The sequence below is a fragment of the Zootermopsis nevadensis genome, unplaced genomic scaffold (genome assembly GCF_977971745.1).
Source record: "Zootermopsis nevadensis isolate Lab colony 2312 unplaced genomic scaffold, Znev_1.0 Znev_ptg000032l, whole genome shotgun sequence".
Classification (NCBI taxonomy): domain Eukaryota; kingdom Metazoa; phylum Arthropoda; class Insecta; order Blattodea; family Termopsidae; genus Zootermopsis; species Zootermopsis nevadensis.
In genome coordinates, this window is record NW_028259164.1 from 2,921,711 (window position 1) to 2,941,405 (window position 19,695).

Here is a 19,695-nt window from a genome sequence, read left to right on the forward strand (position 1 = left end):
CCGTTCGTAATTGGATTAATTGCTTTACAGAGATTCGAACCCAAGACTTTTCTTGTTCTTGTGTAATTTCGTCTTCGAAATGACTTGCCTTGACGCAGGCGTTGGTTTCCGAGATATAGGAACCGCCCTCGCCGGGATTCGAACCCGAGATACTTAGATTTGAGGTTATAAAACATTTTCTTCATTTTTCTGGTTACTACGCGACGTAATCTGTTCATAGACCAAAGATGGTTTGTGTTTCCTTGCTTTCCTTTGTAACCGAACAAACACAATAATTGTTATATTAATATGTATCTGTTTCTTAACTTTGCTGACGTCATCTGATTCCCAATTATTCTCTCTGCTATTACAATTCGAATGTCTCTTAATGTCTGCGTAATTGAATTTCATAAATTCGCGTATATGAAATGTAAATTCATCTCCTGTTTTGGAATAACGCGTTCATTCACTTATTTGCATTGTATTTTGTTGCTGACTAATGCATTCATTTACGTACCGTGTGCATGATAAAAGCGAACATTTCCATGCCTTAATAATAATTCGCTCGTTGCTTTAGGCGTTATTTACAGTAACGCGATCCTACTAAGCGGATGAGGACGTTCTGATTACGTGCCTGTGTCCTGAAGTCAGTGAACTTAACTCTAGGCTTTATGGAAGCACAGGACCGAGACGTCATAAAAAGGCTTAATTAAAATGATTACTGGACATGACAGCTTTTATAAATTATGGATAAAGCAGTCTACGTTTTACGCTCTGCGCATTTGTTTCTTTGCAGGAAGAGTTTTTTAACCGTGAAGGAGAAAAGTCCTATAACCTACATCGCAAACAGACGGCGATGTGTGGTCGATTTCGTGAACCTCGTACACGGTTAAGCACGTGCAGTCGCTTATTCCGTTTCTAAAACGAAGCTGTTGTGTGAGATCTCGAACAATAGAGGAAGTACGGGTTCCTGATTTCATTTGTTATTATTTGAACTGCAGACGTTAGGATATTCGGTTTTGAAACCGTGTTTATTCAAATAAAATATTTTGTTTATAGTCCGGAGACGTGCAACAATGTAAACTTGGTCTAAAAGATTTCTGATAACTGTGTAATTGTTGTTTCTCAGATTTCGTTGTGTTTAGAATTATTTCGAGAATGATTATAATCACGCTAAAATACCATCAAACGGAGATTGGCGAATCGAAAACAAAAGGCGACAACAAAGCGTCTCCAACCCGCCTTATAATTTTGCTTATTGTTAATTTTTCAGGGTGGAAATACAAAATGTTCACGAAAAATTTAAGAATCCTACATTGTTGAAATGAATTTCACTGTAATCTTGGTGGAACACACTGCCTCCATCTTTAGAGCTGAATAATTTTTCTCGCAAATGTTTGTATGTGCCTTCAAGTCCAGAATACGAGCGTTAACAAAGCATTATTTGTTTGTTTATTTTAATTAATTTCGTCAGGTACGTGTTATATTGTCTGTCCGTGCCTGACCATGTATGGATATGGGAACGTACGTAATTGTATTGGCTGTGCAAAATATTTGCCTCGCCAGCAACAACGTGTAACAACAATCGATACCAAATCTTGCAGGACGAGTTTAATTTCTGGTTCATACGTCGTAAACTTTAACGTGAAAGTCATACAAGATACTAGTTCCTTGCATTCGTTTGCTGCAACAACGCGTTGTGATCTACAGTAGCATTCTTTAAATCCTCTTGGTAACTATATGTACCACCTGATTTAGCATTCAGCGATTCAGAATTTTTCCCAAAGACTATTAACGGGTTTCGTGCGATTCTTAATCTAAACAGCGATTATTTCCTTAATCAGCGTTAACCAGTTGATATTTTGTAATGGTGAAGTGAGGTGTTTTCTTCGCGGTACGGACTGAATTCTTTAAATAAAATGTAGACGAGCTTCGGCTTCAAAGGATTAACCAGTTGATCTTTTCAATGGTAAAGTGAAGTGTTTTCTTCGCGGTACGGACCTAATTCTTAAATGTTATTTAGTTTGCGCTTCAAAGGCAGTTTTGAGCTAAGATGCAAATAAAATGCATATTATCGTGTCTTTATAGTTGAAGTTGTGACTGCGTGATATAAATTATAAGTTTTCTGTGAAGAAAACTCATGTCTGAAGCAGTCAATGAACGTGGAGCTGATAAAGGAGACAAAACAGATGTCATGTGGGCGTCAGGGAGAGCTTTTCTGAACCACGACGCTGCTTCCATCCTCAACTAATTGCGGGCTTTGTTCTCGATTTCCACAGGTCGGGGTCTTCTGGTGAACTAGAGCATGCATACCAACAGCGAATTATTAAAGTCCGCAAACAGAAAGTTCCTGTTAATTCCCTTCCTGGTTTTGGAGTCATTCCCTTCTGTTCCCATTAGATGAACGGATATCCTTGTAGATAGTTAACAGGAAAATCCAAACGTTTCTGCCATAAACCGAAATCCTACTTATCAGTCGACTTACCGATTCACCATCACAATTAATATATTTGTTGGTAGGGTAAACCTTAACGTGTATACCACGAGATAGTGTTCAAAATTCGTGATAAATTATACGCGGAGTTATGAGGTCAACTGCAAATACAGGCTGATATGTGGGCGTATATCAACTTTGTGTGTGTGGGGGGGGGTGTGAAAATTCGGTTGTGTGGAATATTTTTATGTTCCTCGGTGTTCCTTGTGTCAAAATCGTTTCCCAGAAGAGCCAAGTCCCAACTGACACGAATAAGCAATTAGTTGTGAGGTGAAGTAAAAATACCAGCTTAATAATTTAGTACCTCGGCTCTGTTCAACTTCAACGTCAAAGTAGGCTTGTGTTGAACAAAAAAAAAAGGTCACGTGATCTATTAACGGATTTAGGGAGTCTGTTAGAGGGGGGAAAAATAGTGTTTCGTAGAACAAGGTACAGTCCCGCTCATTGTGTTATTTGCCTATTTTAGAATCTTCGTTTTGATGCGTGATTAGAATTTCTTCAGTTTCATAGGTTGGTAGGTCTGTCGCCGAAGACCACAATCTGATTTAAAAACCTTTGAAACCGAAGCTCGTCTAAATATTATTTAAACATTCAGTCCATTCCTGAAGGAAAGAACGCATCTCGATGATGATATTTTTGTTACTATCAGATGCGTTCAGAGGAACACGAATAATTAAACTTTGTATTATAAAGAATTTATTGTGGATTACATTAATTTTTATTCGTCAGGTTAAATGTTAAACAAACGAGTTTTAATAGTTGCTTTCTTCCTCAAATCTGAAATATCGGAATCAGAATTTGTGTATTATTGTAGTCTGATTGCGTTACGATAATTTATTCAAAAGTCTGATATTATATTCCTCCGAGCTTTTGTCTTCAGTGAAGCCATTTTCCACCTCTGATTATAATCATTTGCAACAGAATTATGAGTAATAATTGTCGTACCTGTATCAAAACTTTAAATAAAATATCTCTCAACTTTACCGTCATCTTTTTCTGTCCTGTGTCTGTATTTGAAGTTTTGTGAACAATGCAGTTTCGTAGTTTTAAAGGAAATGTCGATTAGTGGTCCATGTTTTTCACAGAAGAACAATAATTACGTTTTACTAAAGTTTTAGTGCGTTTCGCGCGGTCAGCATTGCAACGGCTGCGTTGATTGGTCGATGAGTGGGGTAACACGTCACGTGGTTGGGGAGCTGAAACCAGAGAGCGTGTATATGACGTCACAACGTGTGTACTAGAACGTTCTTGCAGAGTGAGCGGACAGTTCGTGTTGAGCAGAGGTGGAGGTCGGAAGTGTGCGTTGGATTGGTATAAACAAACATAACCTTGATTTGTAAGCCAGTCTGTTTTTCGTTGTTTAGAATAAAACGTAGCTGTGACCTTTGTGAACTTCTAGTAACTGATAAAATTTGTTTTTCTGGTGAGTATTAATGCAATTTTTTGGTTATCGTCATTGTTGAAATGGCGATTTCATAGCTGTTTCCTTAGATTATGTCATGTCAGTTTTTTCACAGTTGTTAAAACGTTTATTTGAACATTTCGTACAGATGGACGGGAATAATTTTTTTAATATTAGTACCTTGATTTTGTATTAGATGTAACTTATTTATTTAGGATTTTAACTTATTTATGTAAGAAGCTATTAATGGACAATTATCGAATACTTCGAGAAAATTACATTTTATCGAATGTTTTGTGTCTACTCTTGAGATTATCCCAAATTATTGTTATATCGATTGTTTATATATATATATGTATGGCTAGGACCAGGTTATTCAACTGTCTTTTGTGGTGTATTTAATTCTCGTAGTGACTTAACCGTGGCTTGTTTTGAACGTCGATAGAATATTTTGAGGCACTGCATTTCCGTCAGAATGAATGTAACAAAGTTAGTTAATATAAATTATATTGCTTTAAAGCAAAATTTAAAAAAATGTTATTGGGTGTTGGCTTGTGTGTCTGCTCCTGCAAAGAAGGCGGTGGGAAACATAACCGATAGGATTTTGTTTTGTTAGGGATATTTTATTTCTGCAGTAATTGTTTATTTTTTTATAATACCTGGAAAGAGAAGACTTGAATTAGTTGATGAAGTGGTAATATATGAAAATACTATTTATGAAAATCACGTAATAAATGTGGTTAAATTAAGTTCTTTGCACACATTCGTAATGAGGAAAGAGTTTATAAAATGCAGAGTGATTTTGATATTAAAAGTTGCACAGAAGTTGGATAAAAACTGGTAATTAGTAGGCTTTGATATTGCATATTTTAACGGGACCAGCGCCTTTTTAAATTTATTTTCGTTACAGACTCCATTGACCCGGAAAATCGTAGTTGATTTTTCCTATTTTAAATTTCCATATCAGTTTTGAACTGCTTTTCAGTTATTTCTGGTAACTATTGAGTTGGTCATTCTGTTGTTAACGGGCAGTGGTGATTTTATTTTATCGAATCATAACAATTTAACCGGCCCGAAATCTTTCTGAACCGAAATTAATACACGTCATGGTTCTTCGACAGTGTTGGCAACCCATCCCGTGCTGCAGTCATCGCTGAATGTTGGTAAACGTGGAATAAATGCATTGTTCTCAGTCAATAGCTTTTTAAGTTCTCCAGATGAGTCTTTGTTGTTGTTCTCTGTTGTTATTGAGGTATAGGCCTTGATTCATGGCAGTTGAAACGGAAGTTCCCTTACATGACTAACGCCGAAACATCCGTGAAAGTCTATTGGGTTATGAGGCCTCAAACTGCTCAGTGTAACGTGTGACTCTGGCCTTCTTACTCAGTAGCTTTGGCTTGTCCGACTTTATTTGAGACGCATTTGATGTCAGGACACGTGCTTTCTTGTCTTAGAAAAATTCTCACATCGCTTGAAATTCACCGATTTATAAATATTCTTACCATTTCTTCAGTCGACAGAGATTTATTCGGTAAATCCTGAGTCTCTTTCATAAAACACGTCATTGGCGTAAGAATTTCTAATCATAAAACGAGGTTTTGTGAACATCTGAGGAAAAAGAACGATGTTTCGATATCAATATTTCGGAGGAACACACAGTCTCCATCTACAGGGTTGCTGATAATAACTTTAAAACCTCGTTAACACCTGTTACATTATTAACCTGTAATTCTATTGGGTAACATTTCAAGATATTGTTTTCAGTATGAAAATAACAATTTTTGACCTGTGATGAGACAATTGATGAACCGAATTGTAGCTTTTTTTATTCTCGGAAGAAATATGTCCAATGTTATTGTTCTCGTGATGGTATACGAATAGGTCTCTCCTTTCGAGGTCCCAAGGTAAGTACACATCTGCGTATAGACAGACAGCAGACCTACCTAAAAGCTACGTAGGATAATTATAGAAAAATGTCCTTGTGATCTGTTCGACGCCGGTTATGGCAAGGTCAGGACACACCGAGACGGGTAACATGCAAAGTGAATGTACGTTTTGCGATTCTACATTTACAATTCTCATATTAAGGGTGTAGATGGATGCTATTTGAGGTTTTCACTGTGGAGATTCCAATTGTGATCTTCAGAATCATTAAGCCACACTGAAGATGGAGGCGATATATTCCAACGAAACGTTTGTCCACAAAGCGTCATAAGACAGCCATCGAGATGTTAACCCGCCGTGAGCTCAGATATAAGATTTAATAACATTCATTTTTAGGTTTATGAAATTTTGGAGTTCGTGTAAACCACCAATACCAAATTTAGTCGAGTTTCATAGATGTTTGGGGAGTTGAAACGTGTTCGGACAGACAGACGATAATTCGTTCCCTTTATGTATACAGTACGTATTTGCAGGTCTGTTTTAAAAAGGTTCATCTGCTTCTAGGTCTTCCACGAGGCTTCCTACCTTGAGTTTCTAAACCAAAATGCACATTTTGTGATTAATTCGTTCTGAATATGGATTATGAAGCTTAGTGCAATTATTTAGGCAGGTAATTAACTCGGTAGAATGACGTAGTCATTGAGAAGCTGAGAGTGAAGTTCGAAGTTAAAACCCAAGGGTCGTGTCCCTTTTACCTGTCTGGTGGTCGTCAGCGGAGACTTGGGGTTCCATGCAGTGCCGCTTGGGTGCGCTCGTTTCCGGCGTGTCAGCTGGGTCCCTTTGTTAAGGAGGCTGTGACGATGTTCTTGATTGCCAAGGGCAACATCGCCATACCGCAAGAAAACTAGTTTCACGGAGAGAAAGCCATCCCATTGCCTCTCGGTTGTAGGTTACCTGTACAAGACCCATAACACTTTCATACCAAGAGAATTAATGAATATTCACAGATAATTTTGTGTATTTCGTAAGCCTCGACTGTTGAATGAAGCCAGAAAATTCTTCCTTAATGCCACCCCCATCTTACGTGTTTCATATTAGGCGTTCTTGATACCTAATGCAGTCAATTGTCATGAGACCTTGTCTGCTGTAAGAATTTTGGAATTCAATGGTGGTTCCAAAGCCCTCGAATCTAGTGATTTGGATGAGGGTAAAGACGGCCGTAGTGTGCAGATTAAGATTGTGTGGACCTTTTATCTCTCACTGCCCCCAGAACTGAGGTTGGTGAGAAAATGTAAAATTGAACATCGCGATGTATTTATTGGTCGGTTTTGAGTTGGGGGTTCCCCCCGTTTGGATCTCAGACGCGAGAACCGGTTATTCTTTGCGTCAAATCTTTTGATACGCCATGACGGATTTCTTCCAATTACCTCCGTTAATGTGGCTTTTGTTATTGAATCCGTAAATTAACTAATTAGTTTTTTTCCTTTGCTCGCCAGCAACATGCGATGTTTTATGGTATAGTTACAGTAGTCCCCCGTGCTTAATTAAGCCCCACTCTATGCAGACGGTATGGCGGCTTTGAGGTATAGCTCCACGTATTCGAATTTGGAAAGAGTTTTTTTTTTACAAATTCCGTTCATATCGATTTAAATCGTGCTTTATCGTGATTCGGTACATCTTTCAGAATATTGTGGAGCCGACACATTTGTACGAATCTTACGTACATCAAATTTAATATCGTTACAACATCCATGCAGCGTCCGATGGTCATTTATTCAATGCCTTGCTTTGTGTTATCTGTGTTATCATTTTGGCCTTCACGGAATTAAAGTTGTCTATAATTTGAGCTTAATTTAAAAGCCAATCACATCCCAGGACACTTAATTTGGAGATCACGTTCTGAAGTTGTGAATTAGTTCGACAGGAGAGTAGCAAGTCGATGTTTATTGATGTCGTTGCTAACTTCCAACCACATTGTACCTCACAGATGAAGTTTAATTTATTTTAAACTGATCAGGGTGATAATAGACTACACACAGACGTTCATGTTACCGTAGAAACAGTGCTAATAGACAGGTTTTATACATTTTGACAGGAATTATGAAACCGGGAGAGAAATCGGACGTTTCGATAGCCATAACTGTCTCACGACCATTGGTTCGGCTGTCACTGCTTGGGGTCACCTTTTGTTAAGGGCAAACTCGATGTAACCCACCGAGTTAATACACTTTTGCTTTGACGGGTTCACCCTGCCTGATCCCTGCCCCCCAAGGTACAACATAAAATATTACTGAGTTACCATACGTCATCATATTTCAACAGCAATCGGTCCTGTAACGTATGTGGCTGAAACATCGTCGTTAAATAACCTAGTAATCATTTGCTTTACAGGAGCCGGCCACCTGTCCCTATTCTGAGCCACATGAATCCAATCCCTTCTACACTGTTTCCCTAAGATCCATTTTAATATTATCATTCCTTGAACGCATATATCTTCGTAGTAGTCTGTTTCCTTCAGTTTTACCAGTCAAAACTGTGTATGAATTTCTTGATCCTAATAATATTTGGTGAGAATTACGAATCATGAAGTTTCTCATTTCGCAGTTTTATCCAGCCTCAGTTATATCTCGAATTACTGAACCCGAAAGTGTGGTAATCCTGTTAGTTGTGGGGGTAGATAGCCGACAGCAAACACATTCTGTGCGTTAGAATACCAGCATATGGCGGATTAGTGGAAATGCATGACGCCCTCTGATTGCACCCTTCTGCTGTTGGACGGGGGATGTTACGATCACAGTGGAATGTCTTCCTTGGTTCAGGCTGTTCGATAACATTGACCCTTACTTACAGTCAGGCGTCTCGGGTTCAGTTCTCGGCTGGTTCGGACTGAGGATGGAAGAATTGTGATCTTCACACTCTCTGGTGTAACTGAATGCGTCATAATAACCACAACAAATGTTTGTCACTGCTTTAGAGGTTATTTTGTTTGTAAAGGGACTCGGATGTTTCACATTCACTCAGCGACACTCTAATTTGTATTGTGTTAATTAAAAACGCTTTTTAATATCTTCACATCTGCGTCTTTGTATCTCTGTTTTCTATGGTTTGTCGTTATTTCGGGAACTAATATCTTCAGAGAGGATAGTAAAAATACCGTGTCGCGTCGTTAAAGATCAGTGTAGCCCTCGTTGCCAAATGGGCGACTTGTGTGGGGTGTGGTCGGACGGGCGAAGCAGAGGTCTGACGTTTGTTTGGGGGCTTACGTCTGATTCACGGCGTCGGGACAAAGCTGAGCTGTTCCACGTTCCTGCCAGTCCTGAATATTCATAGCGCGTAATACCGACACAGAAATGAGCTGCTTATCCTACTCTTGTGAAAAGGGGATTCACAGAACAAAATATTGCATTTGAAATATTTTGAAACTGGATTAAATCGCTAAAGCCGAAACTCGTCGAAATAATACTTAAGGATTCGGTCCGTACCGCGAAGAAAACACTTCACTTCACCATTACAAAGATCAACTGGTTAACCCTTTGAAGCCGAAGCTCGTATAAATATTACGTAAGAACTCAGTCCGTACCGCGAAGAAAACACTACACTTCACCATTACAAAGATCAACTGGTTAACGCTGTTTAAGGAAATAATAATCGCTGTTTATTCTGAGAATGCAGGTGGGACATATAGTTACCACTAGGTTTTGAAAGGTTAATGATTTTGCTTATATTTAGTTCCGACTCTGACAGGGATTCGAAGTGTGGACGTTACGAAGGGAGAATAAAAATGGAATTGAAGACCACTATGTCCTTAACGCCTGAGCACATTAAAATAGGCCACGGCCGTTCCTGAGTAGGCATCATAAATAAAATATCATGGCACGGTGAGACGAGAAACTGGACGTTTCGGAGTCAGTCTGATCTGCGGGACACTAGACGAGGCGTCTTAAGCGACCGACAAAGTCACTTGGCGTCAGTTTAATTTCATTTTCTGCATAACACTTATAATGATTAACAGTAAATGTGCCTTTGTTTGTTGCTATAGAATCGTAGGTTTACCTTTAAACGTTATTTTGGTGTTTATTTTAAGGTAGATTCGTGATGTGTCAGTTCTCTGCCTCTGGCAGTTTCTGTTCTGCTCTCTCGATGATGAGTTGTCTCATCCGTTGTCATTTAACCTTCACAGTACTTCCTCATTCCACTTTTTTTGTGTACTGACATCAGAAACTCTGTAATCAAAATTAATGTCACGGATGGATAAGTACCATTTTCACGGATCATCCTGTACATTTTTTTACGTGTGGTCAACAGGGTACCATGTAAGTAGAAATGACACGAAGTCTTAATCGTTCACGAAAGTTTTTGCAGTCTAGAATTACTCTTAAAACGACCGCCACCACATCAAGGAATTTAGGTCTGGGAAAAAGTTCGTGTGTATTTCTTAATTTCCGTCCTAGAACTTCGAAGTCGTATTGTTCCTCTCAGTTCTGTCAAGAAGAAACGAACAGCTAGTATCTCTTTCATAAAATAGTGTAGTTGCGTCATATTGTGATTTATTATTATTATTATTTAGTGTTCTGTCTGAGGACAGGTCCATATGAACAGGATCCTTCCATCCTTTTCTCGGACTGTGACCTGTTCATATACGTTCTTGGTAGATGATCCAGAAGTGGTTTGCCATTGCCTTCTTCTGTGTGTGAATGGAGTAATTGTTGGGATGCCACGGAGGAAAACTCCGTGTTGCCTAGACCACGGCCTTGCCCAACACAAGTTATAAATTCGGGCACCGCCGGGAATCGAACCCGAGACCCTCAGGATTACAAGGCCAGCGTTCTAACCGCTAGACCACCGTGGCGATATTGTGATTTATTAAATTAAAATTAAATTATTTGGTTATTCCGTCAAATCACAATGTATTTAAAATAAGATAATTAAAATAAAATAAAATAATTAAAATATCATTCTTTGTTCCATATCGAATAATCGATTTACAATTGGAACGATTATTCGATATGGAACAAAGAATGATATTTTAATTATTTTATTTTATTTTAATTATCTTATTTTAAATACATTGTGATTTGACGGAATAACCAAATAATTTAATTTTAGTATCTCTTTATGGAACCCGAAGTTTCATCACCGTGTTCACAAAAGCCTGCAAGCCAGATTAATTAAGCCCACGTCCTCCAAACTTATTTTCCCCCGAGTTCCATTTTAGTATTATCATCCATCTACGTCTATTTGTTTCTGATTGGTCTCTTCTGTTCAGATTTTCCAACCAAAATTGAGCCTGCGTATTTCATCTGTCTTTAAAGTCTCTGAAATAAATTAAATTTCAGTGTAACATCAAAACGTCCAGTCACGTAATTTATTACACTTATTTTTCTGTCATTGATTCGATAATATTACATCTGAGATAAGCATCAGCGTTAGGGTTTTTTTCCAAAATTTTCATTGTAATTGTTTAATTTTAACCGTCTAATCACAATAAAATATTTTATTAAATATTAAAATATTATTATTACAATTAACATTTAATATTTAAAATATATTAAAATGATGCTCTTTCTATCGAAATGTTCGATTTACAATTAGAGCATCATCTTTTTCACGACATGTTTCGGTTTACAATGAACCATCTTCAGGTGTATAATCAAATATATAAATTTAAATGTAATATTCTAAATGCAATCCTTCGTCAGATGTCCATTAAATATCGGAAAGTTATCCTCTTCTAGATCAATTGTACTTTGTTATCATTATCATCTCTTAAAATTGTCATATTAATTTCAGTATTTCGCTTTGAAATTTAAATTTTCTCGTAAATTAGTAGGTAGAAAATAATGCTATTGGGATTGATTTAATTCTAAAGTACGACTTGCTGTATCCTAATACGAAGACGCACTGTCAGTACGTATTGATTAAGTGTAAGAAGGATTCTTAGAACACAAATTACAGTAATTTCTTTATTGTAGCCTGTAGATATTTTACGTCACGTGTCGTAGTGATCATTATCACCTTGGTAACGCGGCATACAGAACGTAGTCAAGCCAGTTCTGACCATCATCAGACAACAGTTACATTTTTGCCTTGGAAGTGTTAGCTCTGAGATCGAATCGTGCTTTGGGACCTCTACGCCGTGTTGATAAGACGCCGCTAAGTCAAAGTTCGGACGTCGCCAGGCACTGCTAATACATAACCCGCAGTTTGATGATACTGACATGGCAGTAAGGACGATTTGGGTAATAGTTTTCTGGATTCTGACTCTGTTCAGAGTTGTAGGTGGTAACGAGCAATTTGGAGGGGCGTATGGCCTCCATCTTGAGGGTTGAAGTCAGTCAAGACGGGAATATAATGGGCTATCACGCGACAAATGTGACATCTATATAACTTGTCGTCCATCGCGATGTACTTCGGACGTTTCTACGTCGTAATGTTGCGACAGAAATGTACTTGGAAGGGGGGGGGGGAGGATTCACGCATGCATGAACAGTTCATGCACCGTAGCGGCGAACATGTAAATAAATATGTGGAATTGTTAAGCGGAGCGCCGCACGTCTCGTCCTGATTCAGGAATGGCCAATATTCGGACTAAGAGACCGTGGGAATGGCGGCCAATCGCCACTGAAATTCTGAACGTCAAGACATTTGTCTCAAAAATTATAATATTGTTAGTGTTCCGAAGGATTCTGCCCTGAAAAGGCTGATATTCTCGAGGCGGTGAGTATGGGCTCTACCCTGTCCATAGGTCAGAGGCTGATGTTTCGGAGGGAATTACTGCTTCTATCTTCAGGGATGAAATCAGATGACCAAAACCGATATCTTCACCGCTGTGAGAACCTGAAATCTCATTCACTTGTTCTTTTCTTGTGTTGCAGTCGCTTATTTTAAGGGTAAATCGCCACTGGAGTACGCCACTGTCGTCTTCGTCGAAATACGATACCGGCTGCAGCAATGAACGGTGTGAATGGAGTAAATGGTCACGGAGACCTCAATGGAGGCGGAAGCGAACTGATCTCACAGAATTTGCCAAAGGGCTGTTGGACGATCGGGCTCATTAACTCCAAGTTTCGCTATCTTACTGCCGAGACTTTCGGCTTCAAGATTAATGGCAACGGCGCCTCTCTGAAGAAGAAACAGGTCTGGACAATGGAGCCGACTTCCGCCACTGGAAACGAGTCTACGATCTACCTGAGGTCGCATCTGGACAAATATCTGGCTGTGGACTCCTTCGGTAACGTTACGTGTGAAAGCGAGGAACGGGACCCTGGCTCCAAGTTCCAGATCTCGGTCGCCGACGACGGGACTGGTCGCTGGGCGCTTCGTAACGTGGCACGCGGCTACTACCTGGGGGCTTCGGCGGACAAGCTGACGTGCACTGCCAAGGTGCCAGGAGACGCGGAGCTGTGGCACGTGCACCTCGCAGCCCGACCCCAGGTGAGTGACGGAATCCACGAAGATCTTATCAGTTTTGTCGTTTTAGGTTAGGTTTCTGTCTGAAGATTATATTTTCTTCTGAGATTCTGCGCCATGTACAGTTGAAGATTGCTGTCATCTGGCGCCCTGATGAAGGAGGCAGCAAGGACCTCTAAAACGTCGGTAAACTTCTACCAGAATACACCGCGCAACAACCGAGAAGACAGCAATTTTCAGACTCACCGCCGGGAAAACCTCAAATTCTTTACAGTACAGTTGATATTCGTAATGGTGAAGTGCTGTGTTTTCTTCGCGGTACGGACTGAATTCATAAGAACTATTTACGTGAGCTTCGGCTTCAAAGGGTTATCGCCAGTTCTCTCTGACGTCAATTCCTGTTGCTTTAAAGATTAGCACGTACAGTCGCCATGATTTAAAGGGTTGCTCCTTCCCACGTGACTGGATCCCCGTCGTAGGTGCTGTTTTGTGATTCTTATTTGCGAGTCTCGATTTTGCAGGTGAATCTGCGATCCGTGGGTCGCAAGCGATTTGCGCATCTGTCGGAGAACCTGGATGAGATCCACGTGGATGCGAACATTCCATGGGGCGAGGACACGCTGTTCACACTGGAGTTCCGCATTGACGAATCGGGCAAATACGCTCTGCACACGTGCAATAACAAGTACCTAAGTCGAGAGGGCAAGTTGGTGGACACGTGTAACCCCAATTGCCTCTTCTCGGCCGAGTATCACAGCGGTCAGTTGGCGCTTCGTGACTGCCAGGGCGGATACCTGAGCCCCATCGGCTCCAAGGCCGTGCTCAAGTCGCGATCCTTGACCGTCACGAAGGACGAGCTGTTCTCCCTGGAGGACTCCCTGCCTCAGGCGAGCTTCGTGGCAGCCCTCAACGGACGCTACGTGTCAGTCAAGCAAGGTAAGGTGGGCCACGACATTCGTGAATTTCTTTGTAAGTATTTGAGGTGAGATCAAAATACATCGCGAGAACTCACTTTTCTCGTAATATTTGTGACGTAATTGCCTTTCTTGCAGAGAACAATGTAAGAAATAGCACGAAATAACATTTCTGTTTTCTTCGATTTTTATTATTTAGTGTTCTGTCTGACGACAGGTCCATATGAACAGGATCCTTCCATCCTTTTCTCGGACTGGGACCTGTTCATATACGTTCTTGGCAGATGATCCAGAAGTGGTTTGCCATTGCCTTCTTCTGTGTGTGAATGGAGTAATTGTTGGGATGCCACGGAGGAAAACTCCGTGTTGCCTAGACCACGGCCTTGCCCAACACAAGTTATAAATTCGGGCACCGCCGGGAATCGAACCCGAGACCCCAGGATTACAAGGCCAGCGTTCTAACCGCTTGATATCAGTGGGTTATGGACAGTTTTGTTCGATTTCCTCTTAACCAGTCCAGCGGTCCTCTTTTTTTAGTTACGTGGTGCCTCAGACTGCCTGCTCATTTCCGTGGATCATTGCACGTTTCTGGAATTACATTTTCTCACTCAGACGATCATGAAGATGGCCGTCTTTTCGGTTGTCTACGCCTTATAGTCCGTTAGAATTTTACCGACGTTTCAGAGATGTTTTCTGCCTCCGTCATCAGGAGGTTGAGGCTGAGAGGCAGGAAAATATATTTATTCATTGGAGCTGAAGTTAAGGGACATTGCGTTCCTCTGGAACGTTGGCGCACAGCCAAAAAAAATACTACACGGTTCAAAAAACGCAGAAGAAATCGAAGATGTTCTCGTCGCCATGGAAACTTTTAACTTTTCTCATTATTTGTCATCCGGCAGTCAGTGGAGGTTGTAGCTTCGCCACAGTTTACGCTATGGCGGGGACATTGTCCCGAGGAGTCACCGCCCTCTGCAGTCTGGATCGATACAGCAATGCGGCAGCTGGAGTTCCCGTTGCCATGGCACCGCGACGTCCCGTAGATGCTCCTTCACTGCTCCAGCTTCCAGAGTGGATTTCGAGAACACTCACGGCGATAATTGCTCTCTCTTACCCGTTGAAGCCAATTTGAATAATCTTTAAATAATATTACCAACTGCTTTAAACAATCAATAGCTCTTCGTGTTCTCACGATTCTCGCTGTAAAACATCGATTATTTCCTTAAACAGCGTTAACCAGTCGATCTTTGTAATGGTGAAGTGTAGTGTTTTCTTCGCGGTACGGACCGAATTATTAAATAATATTTAGACGAGCTTCGGCTTCAAAGGGTTGATATCCTAAAGAGAGACTTGAAATGGTGACTGATGCTTTTTGAACTTAGTGTTTCGCTAATGACATTGAAGCATAAACCTTTGACTCATAGATAATTCTGTTATGAAAGGCGAAAGTCATAAAAAAACGAGAGACTGCTTGTGAGAAATCCTAAAATAGCGACTGGTTGAGCAACAGCTGTTTCTCCGTGAATGTTTAGAAATCGTCTCTCTCCTCCGGAAATATTTACAGAGTGATTCGGAAAGTCCTAACCACTGCGACGTCTTGATGTTTCGTTCAATGTCCTTGAGGCTTGGGGAAATTGACACAGACCGACCACGTCGAGTTCTGAAGATGGCTGTCTTCTGTGATGTCTGGTAGAAGTTTGCCGACTTTTCAGAGGTGCTTACTGCCTCTGAAACTTCGGTCAATATCTATAATGCTCGGTGCTGTGAGAACGTCAAATCTCAGCGGGTAATTTTTTGATCAGCTGTGTGACTATCAGCTGTTGAACGATGTTCATGCTCCACGGAGTGAAATGTGTTTTCAGAAGGAATTTCTGGAATGCATTTTTGGCGCCAGCCTGAGTGACCACTTGACCTCATCACCGCGTTCATTGTACTGAGCCGAGTTCTCGGTATCATGTAGCGCGTTTTGAAACAGCCTGTAGTCTGAGTCCTCCCAGCCCCGGTTTTTTTTTATCAGCAAAGAAATTTTGTGAGGGGGGTGATCAGTTTGGATGCGTCTGTGTTGTTCAGCGAATATCGAAATGGAATTGGGGAGATTTACAATTTACGTATTTATTAAGACAGAGGTGATATTTTCTTGGTTGTTAGAGCATTTTTGTTGTCCTTTCGACGCCAAAGATTAATTTACGTATTCACAGAAGACCTCAATTGGACGTTTGCTTCAGTAAGCCGAATCCGGCTCACATATTCAGATGTCTGCTATTTTCTTTTAAAAAAAAAAACTACTTAGTTTTCTGAAATTTTATGACCGAAATTTTGTGTTGTGAGTTTAAAAGGATGAAGAAGAATTCGCGGATATTTTCGATAAATTTCTGTATAATCGTTAAAGCGAAAATTTATGCCTCGAAGTGAATTGTGTGGGAGTTCAGGATGCTGAAGTAAGTGGCACTGATTCTCTGCTTAGCCCAGTGTGTTTACCCAGGCACTCTAAATTTGCTTTGACTGTACTAAGGAACACACGTGATCACAGAAACAAAAGAAGACGGACTAGCGATTCTGCTGGGTTTTTTTTTTTTCAATTCCTCCTTGGGGGAGTGACTTCAGTGCGATCTCTTCCGAGGAATGGCTGTTTTAACCCTGGGATCGTAGGTTCGAGTCCCGCTCGAGGCATAAATGCTTGGATGTTCGTCCGCGTCTTTTAATGTCCTCACGGAGACGGGTATTTTGATGTCTTGCTGTTATATTGCGCTGTTGTCTTATAAAATTGTCTCGACGTTTCAGCATCTTTTGCTGCCTCTATCATCAGGGAGATGAGTAAGTATTTACGATCGTTTTACATGAATTTCCTAGCAAGATGCAAAAACTCACCTTGTATTTGAAAAAAAACATTAGCAGCCGATTAGTCATCGCCCTGATGATGGAGGCAGCAATCACCTCCGAAACGTCGCAGTTCTGATTCATGGCCGTGCAGCTGGTGTGCAAGCCAAGAGATGCATCGTCCACCCACGATGTGTTTTTGTTTCGTTGTCCCCCACATTCGCGCTGCAGATTACAGCGTCTCTCGCTTCTGATCTATCTGGTGTTCATCTGTGTCCTCTCTGGCCCTCGCCAGCCGCTGGTGTTAACGTCAATAAAAACCGCGGTTAGCGAAACCAAAGCATTATGGGAAAATGTGGGTTAGGGAAACCGCGGGCGATGGTAACACTTATCAAAGCGGTCCCAAACTTCTGCTTCACGTAACACAAAAGAATTGGCTATTTAGGAATAAAATCAGGGGGAAATATTGTTAGAGAAGTGTCGACAGAGAAACGCCTTGCGTGGCTGAAGATGTTTTAACTGCCGTCAGGTGTAAATGCTGAACTAATTATGTGGAAAGCGACGATTTTGACGTAGTGTAGACACAAGTTGGCCACATCGAACTGGAGATCAGTTTCCTCTGTTGTGTTCCGTGATCTCCTATTTTATTGGGGTAAAAAGTTAAAATTTGTTGCCGTGAACTTACAGAACCGGCGAAGGCCCTGGTCCCACCGCCTTAATTGAACGAGGGCGTGGGCTATAAAACGCTTCGGGCCACTTCAAGGAAGCCTTTAATAAAATGTTAGTGATTTAATCGTGTGGATGTTCGAAGCTTGGTTAACCGCCTCAAATCACTCTTTAACACAGTGACTTTTGCTGATGATTGCCCTGTGCACTTGTAGGTATACCAACGTTTCGGAGGGACATACTGCCTCCATCTTCAGGGCTGAAGCGTTGGTACTTAACCTATAAATCCATAAGCTCAGAAGTCATATAGAACTCGTGTTTGGGAGTGCCTTAACGTGCAAGGGGTAACACGACGACCGGGATTTGGACTCCGTCATTCCATTGTTCGGCGAGTATATGTCGTTTTGTCCTCGTGATGTCGTATGAAAGGGAATTGATTTCGTCGCCATCAAATCTTCTTTTTTAAGAATGCAACGCAGTTGTTAGTTTGAAAAAAGACGTGCATTGTGAGCTCAGCCTTGGCCTATTTCATACCCAGTCGTCGTGTTTTTTAAACAAAAATAATTGACGGTCGTGATGCGTATTTCCGCCCAAACGAACAATTTCCTGGCGACATTTCACCGGTTCGGCAGACCGACGGAGTTTCTTGAAGAAACATTTATCGATAACCTGGCACTTTGAACGTAGCTCGTGTTTCTTACGAGAACACAGAAAATGCCTTTGTCGTCTTCTCTTCCTGTTATAACCACAGTCGCTCCTTTGTGCAAAATAAGCGACAAGCGACATTGACGTAGAAGAAAAGATTATCATACTTTACCGTCCGTTTTAGATTCTTCCGACAATCGTAGCAAAACGCCGATGTAGTTTTAGAATTCAGTTCTGTTCTTTCTTGCTAATGTAATTCATCGAAGGCCGATTACAGATACAGCAGGAGAGAGGAACACAAGGACACGATAATAAACACAGTAAAGTTAAAGACTACAAAAAATTTGCTACTGAATACATCAATAGCATTGTAATAATAATTTAAATAAATTAAGTCATTTGGATTAAAATGAGAGGAAATTATGCTAAAGATACAGGGCCCTAGATCAGAGAATTTACATGATTAGAATGATAAGTCAAAGGTTAGTAGTGGAGGAGAGAGAGAGGGGAAAAATATATTTATTTATTTATTTAAATTAAATTATTTGGTTATTCCGTCAAATCACAATGTATTTAAAATAAGATAATTAAAATATCATTCTTTGTTCCATATCGAATAATCGATTTACAATTGGAACAGTTACAATATGTTTCGGTTTTATTAAACCATCATCAGGTGTAAAATTATATTAAATTTGAAACTCAATTACAATTTTTTACAATTTTTTCGTGGTGTAGTTTTGGAGGTCGTGTGCAGATATTTTCATATAATGGATCAACTTTATTGTTTGAAGTGATGCTTTTGATGTTTACATCGGTCAGAGATGAAATAGTAGACAACACAGTTGTGTCTGGAGGTGATTCAGAAGTATTACCGTATCCGATCAAGGTTTAATATTTTAATTATCTTATTTTAAATACATTGTGATTTGACGGAATACCAAATAATTTAATTTTAATTCAATAAATCACAATATGACGCAACTACACTATTTTATTTATTTATATTGAATGTATAATTAATATCTAATATATGGATAGCAACACAGTTATTGTAGAATCTCATAAAGGGAATCGATTTTTGTTTGTAATATTTAGAGTTTCTCCATTTTTAGTGGTGTTGTTGAATACCTCAAAAGTTGGTAACTTTTGCTCTCAGTTCAAATCTTGGCTGGTGCTATTCGTGGTTTTCTTCATTTACTCCAGAGAATAATATCTTGATGATTCCATGGCCACGTAACCGTCTTCTTTTCTTAGTTCATTTTAGTGTCTTCTTTCTTACGATAAGCGCGCCTCGCACGCTACGCGTCCTTTGACGGCGAAATTACGCACTAAACTTCACCGCGGGGTATTTGTGGAATTTAAGTGCAAATCCGCTTTGGACCTTGTTTTTTTAAAAATGTTTTCTCCTGGTCTTTGACCGGCGGTCTGAGTCTTGAGTCAGCCGTTAACTTGTAGAGTCGGTGAAGCATGTCTGAGCAGTTCTT

General features: G+C 40.2%; 1 protein-coding gene across 1 annotated transcript in view; it reads left to right on the forward strand.

The window, feature by feature from the left end:
• Positions 1 to 3,716: 3,716 nt before the first annotated feature.
• Positions 3,717 to 19,695, forward strand: part of sn (fascin domain-containing protein singed) — a 29,862-nt gene continuing 13,883 nt past the window's right edge. Inside the window, exons 1-3 of the mRNA XM_022086781.2 lie at positions 3,717 to 3,896; positions 12,635 to 13,193; positions 13,691 to 14,105. Coding sequence (XP_021942473.1) covers positions 12,711 to 13,193; positions 13,691 to 14,105 — 898 coding nt within the window. The 5' untranslated portion in view covers positions 3,717 to 3,896; positions 12,635 to 12,710. The remainder of the gene's footprint in view (positions 3,897 to 12,634; positions 13,194 to 13,690; positions 14,106 to 19,695) is intronic.